At 33.6% G+C, this 16,754-nt stretch overlaps 1 protein-coding gene and 1 long non-coding RNA gene across 3 annotated transcripts in view; both read left to right on the forward strand.

Annotated features, from left to right (window-relative positions):
- Window positions 1-1,326, forward strand: part of LOC109342589 — a 15,668-nt gene extending 14,342 nt beyond the window's left edge. The window contains exon 3 of one of the 2 annotated variants that reach the window (XR_002107094.1): window positions 1,300-1,326. This is a non-coding gene — a long non-coding RNA (uncharacterized LOC109342589). The remainder of the gene's footprint in view (window positions 1-1,299) is intronic. The other variant, XR_002107095.1, reaches the window with a different exon arrangement.
- On the forward strand, window positions 9,858-16,286 carry LOC109343540 (the record flags this gene model as incomplete). Its single annotated transcript, XM_019581894.1, is given in 7 exon segments — window positions 9,858-10,177; window positions 12,493-12,734; window positions 12,832-12,954; window positions 13,348-13,464; window positions 13,563-13,745; window positions 14,731-14,872; window positions 15,649-16,286. Coding segments are annotated over 7 exon segments (1,294 nt in total), but the record flags the coding sequence as incomplete, so codon positions are not given.

Raw genomic sequence — 16,754 nt, forward strand, 5'->3', positions numbered from 1 at the left:
TATTTCAAGGAGATGGAATTAGCCTTGTTGAGGTCTAATTTCCATGAAGACCAAGACGCCATTATGGCAAGGTTCTTACATGGGTTGAATCAAGACATCCAAGACATTGTTGAATTACAACACTATGTTGAGTTGGATGATCTTGTGCAACAAACAATAAAGGTAGAGGAGCAATTGAGGCGGAAAAAGTTTAAATTATCTTCTAGTTCTAGTTCCAAGTATCAATCATCAAGGTGGGTGGACAAACTCAAGAAGGAGAGCCCAACAAAGGAAGCTACACCTAGCACCAAGGGATTCGTGACTACAAGCCAAGGTAAACTAGCTGTGGTTCCAAGTCAAAGTAGTAGAGATGTCAAGTGTTTCGAGTTCTTAGGCCTTGGGCGCATTTCTTCTCAATGCCCTACAAGGAAGACAATGATCATGACTAATGGAGAGATATAATCTCAATCTGAAGCCTCAAGTGATGAAGAGGGTGGTCATGAGGAGGATGATGCTAAAGTTCCTAAAGGTGACTTTCTTGTGGTGAGGAGGCTATTAGGAAGCCAAATTAAAGACCAAGAAGCTGACCAAAGAGGAAACATCTTCCACACAAGATGTCTAGTTGGTGGTAAGGTTTGTTGTTTGATAATTGATAGTAGAAGTTGCACCAATGTGGCTAGTACAAGGCTAGTGTCAAAACTAAACCTTGAAATTAAAACACATCCCACTCCATACCGGTTGCAATGGTTGAGTGAGGAAGGAGAAATGATTGTTGACAAACAAGTGGAAATTCCTTTTACTATTGGGAACTATGAGGATTCGGTTCTATGTGATGTGGTGGATATGGAGGCTAGTCATTTGTTACTAGGCCGTCCATGACAGTATGACAAAAAGGCAACACAAGATGGAAGAACAAACAAGTATACATTGATATACAACAAAAGGAGAGTGATACTTTCTCCATTAACCCCTGAGCAAGTAATAGAGGACAAGCGAATCTTGAAAATAAAAATAGCACTAGAAAAAAAAGAAAGTGAGAGAAAAACAAAAGAAAGTGAGAAGATACAAAAAGAGAAAAAACCACTATACCTTATGGATAAAGTGGAAGATCAAAGAGTTATTCTAACCAAACAACCCACTACACCTCTATTTATTTTCACAACTAACTTTGTTTTGCCAAAAAAATACTTCTACACTTTTTCAGGAGCTTGGAATCATCAAAGGAGTTGATGACGGATGGGAAGCCAAGACAATGATCACTTGTCTTGAGATTGGACCCATGGATGGCTTAATCAATCAAATAGAATTTACTAAGGATAGTACCAAAGCAAATAGCATCCGAGAGCAAGGGAAATATTTATCTAATGATGATTTAGAGAATGTGACGATTTGTTTCCATTTGATGTAGGTGAAGAAGATACAAATTCGAGGTCGAAATCTCTTCAAGAAAGAGGGGATGATGTGAACCTCAAAGAGCCTAACTTTGATATTGATGGCCTTGAAGGCATAAGTGGTCTTATGACTAGGGCTACAGCAAAAAGGGCTCAAAATTCCCTTGGACAACTCATAATGTTGATCCATGATGGTGAGCCATAAATAGCCCAATGAGGTATAAAGATTCTCACTAGCATCTTGGTCCATGGTTCTGACCGAGCCAAGGATGGACCAGGCCATGCGCATGAGTCAGGCCATGGGCCTGACCAAGGCGCCAAAAATGGCCCTCGCGTGGAGCCAGACGCATCAGGCTCAATTCCTGACCGACACAACTCTGACCGAGTTGGGGATTTTGGTGCACCTAGTGTTGCACCAGGCGCTGGGCCAAACTGGTCTGGCCAGGAAATCTGACCGAGGCGCATGCGCCTAGCGTGCCGCATTAGACACTGGGCGTAGCCTGACCGAGTCAGACCTAACTAATTTAATTATTATTGAGCAAATTTAATTTTTATAATAAATGTGTGGGCTAACTTTTGTCCAACACTTATTTTATTTAATTAAAGTATGTTTGTCATAAATCTGCTCATAAAAATTGACCAGAATGAAAAATGTCTCGTGGATGATTAAGTCAAGCCTAAAAGTGTAACCGACACTTTAATGCTTGGACCAACTTATCATTTTCGTGAACCAAACTCATTCTAACTTTGTCTAATATTATTTGGCAGGTAAATAAAGACTATTGTAGCCGTTGGAAGGATATTGCTGGAAGGAAATCACAATATGACAATGGAGGAGCTTAATGGGGCATTTATGAGGCTTAAACATCATGTCTGGCCCGTTGGAGCTAAATCCACCAGGGCACAATTCATCCAGAGGAATCCTAAGTTAATTTTAGAGCTTATGGAGCAAAGTTGCTCGTGTGGAATTAGCATATGGTCGTTTGAGACCTTAACGGTGCATTAATGGTGCATTATGCACATGTCCTAGCCGTTGGCTGCCTACCATCTTGCACCAACGACATTCTATGCTATTTAGTGCATCCTTAATCAACACTTATCCGTGGGAAATTCATTCCTTAGCAAAGGAATCCTATGCCAAGTCCAAGTGTACCCGAGGACATTAAGAAGGCTTAATTCCAACAATCTCCATGTGCCAAATTAGAAGAATCCAATGGAGCTCATCAAAGCTTAGCCGTGGGCATTAAGGAGTCTTCAAGTCTCATTGATCATATCACTTAATGGTTGAGCCGTGCACTCAACGGGAAAAGGATTCATCATTATCCAACTGTGGCAATCAAGCACCTTAGGCCAAGTCATTATGTTTGTTTTCATTGTAATAAAGTACACGAAATACATGTTCTCTTTTCTTTACTACTCGAATATAGTCTAATTTAGTGGTAGATTCATTTGGTTTTAGGAATCCAATGTAAACTTACCATGCATAAGTCTTAGTTGCAAATCGTGGGAGCCTTAGAGGCTTGCCTATAAATGTAAGGCTTTTTGCTATGAAATAAACACATTGAGTTGACAGTAAATTGAATTCCTTTGTGAATCAAAAAGGATTATATCCTTGTGAGAGTATTCTCCAAACCTTCTTGGCTGAACCAAGATTAGAAGTTCTTATCAAGAACCAAGTTCTTGTGGCGACCATCACTTTGGCTTATCAACACCTCAAGTGTTGTGGCGCCTTCACCTCAAATCTTTTTCATCTTCTTTTATCCAATTTCAATACATTTCTGCTGCTTAATCTCAAGAGCTCTACTCAACCAAGAGCTTAGGCCATACACCAACCAAGATAGATCGTTTCAAGAGCCTTTTAATCAAGAGGTTCACATCAGTTATCTTATACACACAATATAACATATTTTGTATTTAGTGGAGGTTTTTTATGCAATTAGCGGAGGTTTTTAACCTCCACTATATAACTAGCGGAGGTTTCAAAAACCTCCACAGTTATGACTGTTAGAAGCGTTTTGTGGAGGTTTTAGAAAACCTCTGGTACCTATACATTTGTACTGGTTTATTTGTGGAGGTTTTTAACCTCCACTGTTTGACAAGGTTAACTAGAAGAGGTAACTATTATATGTTCCCAGAGGATTTCAACCTCAATTTAATTTCATATTTTCACAACTTTAATCTCATTAGTTTATAATTATTACTTAAATATATAATAGTAAATACAAATGTTCTTAACAATAATAAAATTTCATTGCAGGGTAGCATAACATAATTGAAAGAGTTATAATTAATCTTTCATTGTAAATCCAAATACACCATAAAATATCAAAAAATTAAAAGCAGTCTCATATGACACTTTAAAAACAAAATACATAAAAAAATCCTAAATGTTGCTCGCTCCAGATGATCCTCTTGCATCCAAAGGTGTATCAGGCATACTTGCATCATCATTTGCCTGAAATAATAAAATGAAAACATTTAATTGGGTACTATAAAAAAAAAGCATTGATCCGCATCATTATATAGACTTGAGGTTGGAGTAGGAAGTGCACTTGTCTGAGGAGCCTGCAATAATGACAGTATGGTTAAATAATATTTTCAGAAATAAAAAATGAAATATGTATTCTTTGTCTTGCTATATTGTTTAACAACATCACAACTTCATCAGATAATGTTCATTTTCTTTTTCTTCCATTTTCCTTTTTTCCCTTCATCTACTCTTGCTCTTCATCAGATTAATAGATCCTTCTATGAAAAGAGTAACAAAGTTACATTACATTTACATTCAAGTATTCAACTATAGTTGAAGAAGGTCTTCACTATGTAGTTGTTAACAGCTCGCACACTGATAATAGTTGTGCTTAATAAACATTTTATTAATAAGCCCCAACAAGAAACCATAGATCTAATGGTCTCTCAGAAAACCTGCATTTTTCTTCTAAGATTGCACACAACTAATAGTCATAATTCCACAAATATAAGTTCAAATAATTAGTAATACATTGCTATACATGTAGCTATTACAACTTAAAACAACTATAAATGTAATCAAATAACAGAATATATTTTGATAAAGTACAAAAACCAACATAGTTTTCAAAAAACATTAAAAGTAAATAAATAGAACAAAGAATTACCTTTGATAGCATGATTACAATAAAACTATTTTTAGCTATTTTATTTTCCTCCACTATAATATCATTCTTGGGAACTTTTCCTTGATGAATAAGCATTTGCTATGCAGCAGGATAGACATCTGCACGCTGAACAGTTTCTATATTTTTCTTCACTTCAGAAACCTGAAAAGAATATCCGCAATTACAACAAATAGAGCAAACTAACTATTATAGTTCATAAACAACAGAACACAGTAGAACAAAATGCTTCATTTACGTTTCAACCAATATTGTATCAAGATCATAATAATTCAAGTTTTGTTCTGATTTCCACACAGTACTTTGGAAACAATTGATTGTGAGGAATTGTTGATTGCAATAATAAATTAATTAAATATTCCAACCATTTATTCATAAAAAAGTGAGAACTTTATAGCTTCTTACAACAAACATGAATCTATCACAGAACCTAACAGTTCTGAACCATTCAATCACCCATTCCAAATTAGAAACCAATGTAATAGATTTGTGTGCCATATACAATGAAAGAAGGGATAAAACACAATTCTAATATTAAAATTCAGAGGTTTACACATATCAAAGTCATTGACTTTGTTATCAAAAAATTCAGAGGTTCAAACGTTTACCTGCGACGTGGTTTGGTCTAAGACAGTTACAGCAGACGATGTAGTTCACGGTGGTTTAACCTGTGACGGACCTCATGACGGCGGAGGAAGAGGGAAACAACATGATCGAAATGACTAAATGATGCAGATCATGACCCGTGGCTTTGAATTTGAACCAAACAAATTTTTTTACCCAAAAACATTAACCACTAGTTGTAGATATATAAAGGGATTGATATTTATTTGAGTTTGAGTGGAGACTTTGAATCTTCTATGATTGATCAGGTAACAATAAGGAAGAAGAAAAATAAATATGAAGGTATCAAGGAGAAGAGTGGGGAATTTGAATTGTCTATTTTGTTATGCGTTTGGGTGTGAGGGTTTGGGCTTTTTCTTGGTAATGGGAATGTAAGGAATGGACGGGTTCAAAACCTCCCTAGATTAAATAAAAACCTCCACTATATATCTAGTTAATTGTTTAGTATGCTTCGTTTGTTTTATTTGGGGAGCTTTGAATGACCTCCACGACAAAATCTCCACTAAATACAAGATTTGTTGTAGTGTACAATATCATTTAGTCATGTTTCTATTACTATAGTTTTTTACTTAGGTTAGGGGTCTACATATTTTAAATCATCACTTTAACCACATCCTTCATGAATATTATGCTTTCATATTGTATTTTACTTTATCTATTCAATTGATAAGTATCACTTTGGGGTGTAAGTAGTTTTGGTTTAAACCATAAAACTGGAAGTACCAAATCAAATCAAATGTGATCCAGTTCATGATTTTTGAAATTTAGGAATTAGTCGTGTCGAATTACATATTAAAGATATGTATATTAAGAAATAATATTATACTATTATTTAAATTCTTCAATCAAATTTATGGCTTAAATTAAGAATTTCTAGTGAATTATATTGTTATATATGTTACTAAATTTTTATAGATATTACTATTTAATATGTTAATATTTACTAAATTGTTATATACATGTGTTACTTTCTCATTGTCTTGATGAATTATGATATTCTAACTATGGTTTGAAACTATTATATATCATAAATTGTTATATATGTTACTATTATATACATTACTAGTTGTTAAATATATGTTATAAATTGTGAATTGTATTACTAATTGTTAACTATTATTATATGTGTTATTATTATATATGTTACAAAACTCTTATATATGGTATGTTACAAATTGTCCATTGTATTGTTATATATATGGTCCTTTAATTTGTTTTTTCTTATCATTTTTTTGATCAACTTGTTTTTTTCTTACTAAATTACCAAATAGTTATATATATATATATATATATATATATATATAAACTAACAAACATTTATGAGCTTCAATTTGTTTACTCATCTATTTGTGATTTATATTTTCTTATAATAATAACTAGTTTGTTGACAAACACTCTCGTGCTTGTCAACCCGTTTTCCTATTGTTTGGAATTTGTAGTTACATGTTACAAATGTCAATTATGATATTACATGTTAAATATTGTAATTTATGGAATAAAGATTTAGTTGATTTTTTTGAATTTCCAAACTTAGCTTTGAGGTAGCCCATAACCAAAAGTCATGGCAAATGTTACTAAAATGCATCCCTTTCCTCATGAAGTTGATTTCAAACCTATATATTGCATCCAAAAATCAGGAGGTTAAAAGAAATGATCAATACTTAACAAAAATGTCTACTTTAACATGAAAGCTATATCAAAAAGGAATTAAAAATTACATTGTGTGATAAGACCATCATCTTTAATGTATTTTTATAAGGAAGGACACCTATGACGGAAAAGAGGTCAATAGAAATTATTATTAAAGAAGTATAATGTTTCATATCATACAGTTAGAATATCACTTGAACATGTTTCTGAGTCTACAATTGTAGACATCCAATACATGCAATGATGCATCTTAGTTACATAATTTTATGTAAGAAATGCATAAGATAATATAAGAAAAATACCAATAATTGCAATAGTACATGCATCTTAGAAGAATAATTATATCTATCATACTAGTTGTCATCAAAGATCAAGAAACATAAAAAACTCAAAAAATGAGAGTTTGTTTTTTCATTCATCACACCACTAATCGCACATAATGAAAGAGAAAATGAAGAAATATATGAACAATAGAAAATAATAAATTCATACCACAATGGTGTTGGTGTCACTTTTCCAACTGAAACATATATCAATCCAAAAATACCTAAGAATAAGAACGAATTTGGAAATGAAAAAAAAATGAGATGTGCATACTTTACATTAGAAGTTTAACATATGGGTTTATAGAAGAAGATAAAATTACACCCTACAATGATGATGGTGAGAAGAAAAAACATAGCTGGAAAACATGAAATGAGAAAGTGATGTGGAATTGGATAATCGAAAAACATCAATTTAGAATATTTAATATATGAGTTTATGAGAGAACGTGAAAGTTACTTAGTAGAGTAAATATTTAGAATATCAGTTATTGAATCATCTGTATGATGGTAGTTACAACATATATGTTATAAACTTTTGGTACATTAAATTTGTTAAAATGTATATTTGAATTTTTTTGGTTTCCCACATGTATCCCCACACTTGAGACAATTCTGTCCAAGTAGGGAACATCCACAAGTATGTGATGCTAACTCTCCTAGCGGATATTTTTTCATCCATAAAACTCGAACCCGAGATCTTGCTTAAGATGAATCAAACATGTACCACTTGAACCAACACACATTGATAATATATATTTGAATTGACATAAAATGTGAATATATACTATTGCTATTGTAATCACTTACATATTCAAAAAGAATTTATATGAAAGACTCAAATCATACAGTGAAATATGGCGAAACTGACAATCATAAAAATATTAAATAGTAATGGCATTATTTCGTGTAAAAAATATAGACCTATTTAAAATGACAATAGCTATCAAAACTAAGAATGAGAGGATAAATATAGGTAATAACTCCAAGAAAAGTCATTATTAGCACACAAAAATGACATTTCTAATAATTTCATACCTTCAAATATAACCTTGAATACATGGTGCATGATATATGAATATTAAGTATATGATTTTTTAGTAGTAAGAGTAAAGTTGGAATATAGAAATTATGTTTGTTAAATTACCTAAAAACTCTTGATGTCTATTTTACCTTTATATAGTAGTATAGATAAGTACATAAAGTCATTCTAAACTTAATGTCTTTTGCAAGTAGCTACCATGAACTATTTTTTCTTCCTTAAACTTTAGATTTTGGTGAAATTGATCATTGTATAAATATGAAAATCACTGTAATCAGACTTTTAACAGTAGCAATACGACACTACATGTTAGTCAACATTGATATCTAGAAAAAAGTAAGTATTAATTTAATATATATATAATCTAAGAGTAAACATTCAAATGAGTTTGAATATTTTATTACTATTAATTTAATATTATCCTTATGTAATGACCAATTTAACTAATAATTAAAGTTTAAAGTGTAATTAGGAAGGAAAAATAGTTCATAATATCTACTTATGAATGACACAAAGTTTATGATATTTTTATAGAGTTTTTTCAATAATAATAATATTTTTTATTTTATGGACAAACAATATCTCATGGAATAAATTTTAGACTTTTAATTAATGCAATATTTAACAAATAATAAAACTAGGGAAGCTAACAAAATTATTTATGACATGTTCAATTGCTACAATAAAATTTAAAATTAAAGATAAACTTAATCATATATTTGTATCCAATTAGCTGAGTGAATTGCACCCAACTTTACCAGTAATATAAATGTGACCTGAGGTCTTGCTTAAAAAAAACTTTGAACTTGTAAGTCTTACCCCGTCCCCGCTTGATAATAATGACTTGTATATAATTTTAGGGGTAAACATGGATCAGATTGGACTGTGTAAAGTTTGTCTCTTACTTGACCTTAAATATTAATTGGATCACTTTTGAATATAGATTTGACTTTAGACATGAAACTAACCGGACCTTAAATATTGACGAGATTAACATTTGAACCCAATTTTAAATCTGGTTAAATATAATGCATATTTCTATTAGATAAAATATTCTAAATATAATTTATTATTATGTAGTGTAATTTGATATATGAAATGACATATGTATATATTTATAATTAAAAAATTATAAAATTAATGATATTTTTGACTAAAGACATTACTATGTACATAATTGAAAATTAAATAGAAACATATAGGAACATCATGATGAGTGAGTAACAATGGAATGTGTATATAGTTGGTCATGTTTGTCTCGTACACACCCTAAATATAGACCTGAGTCTAATTTTTAAACCCATATCATAGACTTGACCATATTCAAACCCAATCATAATAAGGTCAAACTAGATAAGCAAAGTAGGATTATATCATACTCACCTCTAGTATATAGGAACAAATAGTTATAAACCATGTTCCTCGTTTAGCTCATGTACAAAAATGACGAATCATATAACATCGGACTTTGACTATCATATAAACTAGCTAAAATATGTTTATCTGGAAACGGGCCAAACATTATTATCAGTAACATCACACCATTAAAATTAGTTGACACATTCTTATGTTATCCCTCACCAAACTTAATTATCTTCATTCTTTCCTTATCCCTCACCATGTTTTTTCCTACCCACTCTACTACTCACTGCGCGTGGACCACACTCACCTACCTTCACCCATTCACAACCCTTCCTTCTTCTTCTTCTTCTTCTTCCACTTCCTACAATTCCTTATTCCTAAAACGTCATCGTTTTGTTCCTTGTTCTTTACACCGTCAATCTTCATCCACTTCGGGCAAGCCCGTTATCGTAGCCGTTAATCCTGATTCCGAGGATGATACCCAACCAACCCAAAACCCGACCCGTTTGAATGAAAACCCGACCCAGATTTCTAAAGGGAGACCAATTTTGAAGTCTTTGTTCGGAAAGCGGTTTCTGTTGCCGAGGATCCATTTCGCATCTAAGAAAGTTAAAAGCATTGTTTTGCTCAATGGCATCACTCTCGTTTACGGTAACAATAATTTTCCTTGTGTTATCGGGTTCAGGTTATGCGTGATAATTATGAGAAGTAAGAAATGAAACTTTAAGTAGAATTGACAAAGTAAAAGGTAAGTGATAACTTATTGAACTTGTTGAAATTGTATGGTTTTGGAAGGAGGAATATGCAAACTAACAAGTAATTAAAATGACATGGAATTGTAATAATGTGATAAAGGTTGTAATACAATAGTATTTATATTCATAATTAGGTCACTACAACCGCAATGTTGTGGCTGCATCATCTAATGCGGTCCACAATTTGAATCAGTAGGCAGCGATGGAATGAAACTTGTGACTAAGTCCTTAAAGTCATGAGTTCGTGTCGTGGGAGGCTCCCTCTAGATAAAATAGTATCAGGATAGTTAAGCTTAAAGGGTGACACACACTCAGTAAACTCATGGGCCCATAGGAGTCACATGTGACGACCTCAGAGACTTATAGTCGCAGATTCCATTGAGTCGCTACCTCTAAGCTACAGCAAGCAACCTAGTGCATGAGGTTCTCACCTAGTGAGTCTGAGTGTTAGATGAACACATCCTTACCCTGCAAAGAAAGAGACTATTTCCGGGGATATAATGAAGTAGGAAAACTAAGGAGATACAGTTCACAACTTGAGGACAACTTGATTCCACAACATATTATACAAAAATCTACAAATTTTCGAAGGTAAATATTGAATTTGTAAGATATTACAAAATATGTTCTGAAATTATGCTAACAAATTCTAAAATACTCTCACAGATGACAAAATGACTTGTGAGCCAATTGTGTTGTTATAACTTATTAGTGGAAGGGCTCGGGTTATTTAAGCATGATGTTCCCGGTTGATCCTGGAATCATGTGTATGTAAAAACACTAGTGGGAGGGTCTCTGCTTAGGAATCTGGCAGATATTAAACAAAAGAGAAATGACTTGTTTGGATGTTGAATGGGTACATTTTGAAAATTCTAGAGAAGTTCTAGCAAGTATTTTGTCACGCATAAGATTAAGAATTCAAAACACCACCATAGATTAATTGATTATATGGTTGCATCATTACAATGGCAACACTGGAGTATGTACTGGATGGTGATACTGCAGAGTTGGGCTTTACACCCATTTATTTTGTTAAATGACCTATAATAGAATTCTTTTCCATTTTGCAATAACCAAATCAGATATTTGATATTTCCTTGTATTTCAAATTGTATCATTTTAATTTCTAGAATTTTAAAACAATTACAACTAAGCTTTATTCCTACTTAGTTTGGTTGATCACATGGATCAAACGACACTATAATGCTCTATTCGTTGACAAAACATTAATCTCTAAATTTTTATTAATTGTTTCACCTATGGTTTTTCTTAGCTTCCATATTCTTCTAGAGATTGGACTAATCACAACTTAAAGCCTGAAGCATTTAATTCCCTTGCCTTCCCCCGACCCACTTAGCATCTTGTAGGCAAATAAAATTGATACACTCCTAATCATTGTGTAAGCTATTTCCATATAAGAGTGCCTATATTCCATGTTTCGATTCATATCCTATACTGGTTAACTAGTTTCTGTATTTGCACCCGTTCACGCAAATACCAAAATCCTTGCATTTTTTTTACTACATTCAGGCGACGATGCAACAGCCCTTTTGACACTGTACCCCAGCGATATAGTGTGCCGCTTCCGAGCAATGACCTAACATTAAAATTATCACATCGTTGTCCTTATTATAGAGATTCGACAAAGTTTTATGTTACCTTTGACTTTCTAACACAACTTTCACCTATTATTCATGCTTAAGCCCGACTATGTATAACAACAAGCACATATAGACAAATTTGATTTATAGATTTTTAAAATGATCTGAAATTTCTAATTTCTCCATCAAAACACAAGATATTCTTTTATTCTAGCAGCACTTATAGTTATTATCCCTTGTAGAAGTCTTGAACTTATGATCTACTGTACATACAATAGCTGAGATAAAACTAACAAGTAGTATTTTATTAACAAACTATTTTCTGTTTTTGTGTATGAAAGCTTCATGCAGATCTGTATATTATTTGCAATTCTATTTCTTGCTTGATATTATATATAGCCGGTCATAAGCTCAAATAAAAGGTGAAGGTTATGTTAGATAGTCGGCAGATAATGTAAAACTTTGTTGAATCTATATGATATTTCCTGCTTTCTTTTAAATTTCTTTTTAGTAGAGATTTTGCCTAATGAAAGTTATTGTAGTTTCTGTAGTGGTAATTGTGCATTAGATATTTCCCTATCTGACAATTTTCTTTTCAATTTATGTATAGCTAGTAACATTCCAATTGTCAAAGAGGTTGAGCAAATTTCGAGTCCAGCAGCTTTCACAGCTGTGCGATTTGCAGTTGCTGCCATTCCTTTCATTCCATTTGTATTGCGAGGATGGAGAGATTCTCATACCAGAAATGCAGGCATAGAATTGGGTTTCTGGGTCAGTGTTGGATATCTTATGCAGGCGCTAGGACTGCAAACCTCTGATGCTGGTCGTGCATCATTTATAACTGCGTTCACTGTGAGATTATTGAATTTTATATATCATGTGAATGAATTTAAGTAACTTTATGAGAATACTTGAAAGTACAATCTTGAATATTTCGGGTAAACAACAGGTCATTGTGGTTCCATTGCTTGATGGCATTTTAGGAGCAGTAGTTCCAATGAGAACTTGGTTTGGAGCTCTCGTATCCATTACAGGAGTTGGAATGCTGGAATCCAGTGGTTCACCCCCAAGTGTGAGTGTAATCTTCTTTAGTATGTCTTCCATGTTTATTCTTCTCATTCATAGTGGGGTTTATAATTAATATGATGGAGGACTATGAATAAATGTTACCTTGAGCTTCTTTTTTATTTCACGAGCCAAACCTAAGTTTCAAGTGCTCAGCATGGCTCGGCTCATTTACACCCTTAGAGCAAAGTATCCCTTATAAATACTGGCAACCCTAGTACTTAAGCTAGCTTTTGGGGTGGAGCTCAGTCTTGTTGTTATAATATGGTATCAAAGCTTAAGCTTACCATTATGTTGGGCCACCCACAAATGTCCTTCATGAACCTGAAAGACAACTTTGAGGGTGGTGTTAGGCACTATTATTTCGTATAACTTATTTGAATGTTTTGCCAAATTTTAGGTCGGAGATCTTTTGAACTTTTTAAGTGCAGTGTTTTTTGGCATTCATATGTTAAGAACTGAACATATATCAAGAAGCATAAGTAAAGAGAAGTTTCTTACTCTCCTAGGATATGAGGTTAGATACTTGTCCATGCATCTTCATATTTCCATGAATCAAAATCAGTGCCTTCCTATCTTTTGTGTCACTTAATTGGATCAAGGTTTTAATTCCAGATTTGTGTTGTCGCTTTGTTTTCTGCCGCATGGTATCTCGTTGGAGGTTGCATTAATGGTACCCTGCACCCCTTAACATCAACTTGGACATTGACAATGCTGAGGAACTGGATGGTTGGTTTTCCATGGATACCTGCAATTTATACAGGGATATTCTCAACTAGTTTATGCTTGTGGGCAGAGGTAATGATATCATTATCGGCACACTTAATGGGTATTTGGTTTCTTTTCTGTTTTCATTGAGTTGATATGATTTCATTGTTAATTGCAAAAATGCCACCTTGACCTTTTGAGGTGAAGGCAAGATTTTCTATGGCATGTTTTCTTGTCTGGTGTCTTTTGTCCGCTGAACATCACCAGACACATTATTGTACACTGCCACATTAATTGCTTCATCCTGACCACCTCAATCTAATTTTTTTTCTCCTTCTCAGACTCAAATATTTGCCAGAAGTTCTATCCAATGTGGGATAAGATCTTGTAATGCAATATATGTTTGACTTCAATTTATAATGAGAAGCTTCACCTCTTTTCCTTTTAATTATTCAATATAGAACTAGTACACAATGAGAAGCTTAACCTCTTTTTTTTTTGCTTATTCGATTTGGGACTAATTTAAGTTAGGAAATTATGCTTGCAATGCTAGTTTAATACTTATTGTGTGTGATAAATCATAAATCAATTTAGTAATGCTAGAAATATATATCATTGTCTCCAAAATTATATTTATACACTTAGCATACAGTATTTTCTTACACACTGTACACACACACACATGAAACTGTGGTTTGAACTTGGCTCAACCTGGTTGATTGTCAACACCTTAGACCTCTCCTTTTGCAGGTTCAATGCCTGGTCAGTTTTGTCATGGTTTCTTATGTGGGATTCTATGGTAGGGGCTGCGGTTTCCTTTATACTATGTTTCGATGTGGTTCCAATAGGATTGTCCATCTTTCAAGATTTTTGTATTTTTTTCCATTGTAATGTTACTTTATTCTATTTACTTATCATCTTTTTCTTCTTAAGTTCTTTTTTCCATAACACTTTTTTTTATTCATTTAGCTTCCGGCTGCCAATTCTCCCTTTTCATGTTTCCTTGTAGAAATTGTGTTTTATCGACGAATATTCGTTTTTCTGATAGGAAACTCTAAGCTAGATTTAATTACAGATTGCTGCAATGCGTGATGTATCAGCCACAGAAACTGCTATAATTTATAGTCTGGAGCCAGTCTGGGGTGCTGGTTTTGCATGGTTTCTTCTTGGTGAAAGGTGGGGTCCCACAGGTTGGATTGGTGCTGCCCTTGTGCTAGGTAAATAACATTTATATATCAGTCATGTTAATAGATTATTTGCTTCTTTATTATCCAATTCTATGGCCATCAACTTCACCAGATATTTGAGTGAATGTTAAGGTTTGACATACTTGGATGTGTTAAAGAGTGAAAGTGATAAAAAATTGAAACAATGTCAATCTGACGAATATTTATTGTATGACTTGTGCTTGAGATGCTCACTTGTTTGCATGTTCCAAATCTTCCATATATTCACATGTGTGTACCCTTATACAGATCAACCCTCCAAGCACTAGTAACTAACATGTCAAAATCAAAGTGTATCATTTCTGTAGAATACTATGAATTATAAATTAGTAGTGCTAATTCCATAACTTCGTCATCAATGTCTCTTATCTGGAACCTATACATTTGTCTATAAGCATGACACATTTTGAATAGTCATGTAACATATTACCTATAGTATGAATGTGCATGCCAAACATTTAATCATGTACATGCACATTTTTTGCACACATACGTACACACGTCTGCAACCTTCATACAGCTCAGCCACTACAAGGAATAGTAATACGCGCACTAAAATCTGCAGTAGAATATTATGAAGGAGTAATGCTATTGCAGTAACTTTGTGGTTACAGAAGAACACAACATTTTTATACCATTGATTTTACAAACTGTTCTGCTGATAGGTAGAACAGATGTAGTATTGTTTTTATATGAGTCGAGTTGTGACTCAGGGGGAAACTCCAGACATGCCTAAATTTGACTTCTATTTTAATTTATTCTTGTAGGGGGGAGCTTGACAGTGCAGCTATTGGGAGCCTCCAGTGATTCTAATGAAGATAACAAACAAAGTAAGGAAGTTGACACCCTGATTGTTTCCGGCAAAGAGAAAGGTTTGTCTATGTCTCAAATACTCCTTAAATCAAGAAAGGATGTCTCTGATTTTTTCAAGTAGTGGTATCGCCAATTGGTCGTGTCACCATATTAGTCTGGTCAACTACATATGGATGCTTAGCGAGATGATCAGCGGTTTACAATGCTCACCTAGAGGTGGATGCAATGGTTTTTGTGTGTAGCTGTCAATAAAGTGCTACCAGGTCCTCTAACATGTCATCCCTGTGTAGATATGATGCGGCCATGTTTAACGGCCGTGTCTGTAAAATTACACGACCCTGTAAACAAAATGACACAGCTGTGTCATCCCACTCTGAACCCAGATCCCTATTATGCATACAGCCTGATAGAAGAGAGTCCTTACTTTTGGAGGAATCTCTTTCTCTTGTAACAGCAAGGGATGATTTCCATATGAAATTGTTGTACTTAGAAAGTAGAGATATTCTTTCAAATGTGTACTCATTCTTCATTTTTTTCCTTTTCAATACTAAACTAATGAATCATTGTAATGAAATTGAGACTCTGCCTTGTCGATTGTCATTGTAATGAAGAGCTATAACAGTATTTAAATAACCCAACATAGTATTTATTTTACCCTGAAAGTGAAATTATTCTTGTTCTGACATGCAGTAGTCCTAGTTTGATGCACAATGATAAGTGACTCAAATTGCGGACCACATCACATATTGTGGCCGCAATATTGCAGTTGCGGTAACCACATCACACCGCAATTACGGTGCGACATTAAATCACAAAGATATTGCCGCATCGGACAATATTTGGGCTGTATCGAGCCATTTCAAAACCATAGATTGATGTAACACTGAGGTCTGTCCTTACAATCATGTGTTCCATGTTGGCCATTTCACAACCACTTTAGAAGTTAACTACAATGTACTAGGTAGCTAGCTTGCTCTCAAATGGTGTCAAACAGAAGGACTAACATGATAACCTTTTAGTTTTTAAAGGATTTAATTGGTGACATCAATCTTGATTAACT

The sequence above is a fragment of the Lupinus angustifolius genome, chromosome LG03 (assembly GCF_001865875.1).
Source record: "Lupinus angustifolius cultivar Tanjil chromosome LG03, LupAngTanjil_v1.0, whole genome shotgun sequence".
In the NCBI taxonomy this organism is placed as follows: Eukaryota; Viridiplantae; Streptophyta; class Magnoliopsida; order Fabales; family Fabaceae; genus Lupinus; species Lupinus angustifolius.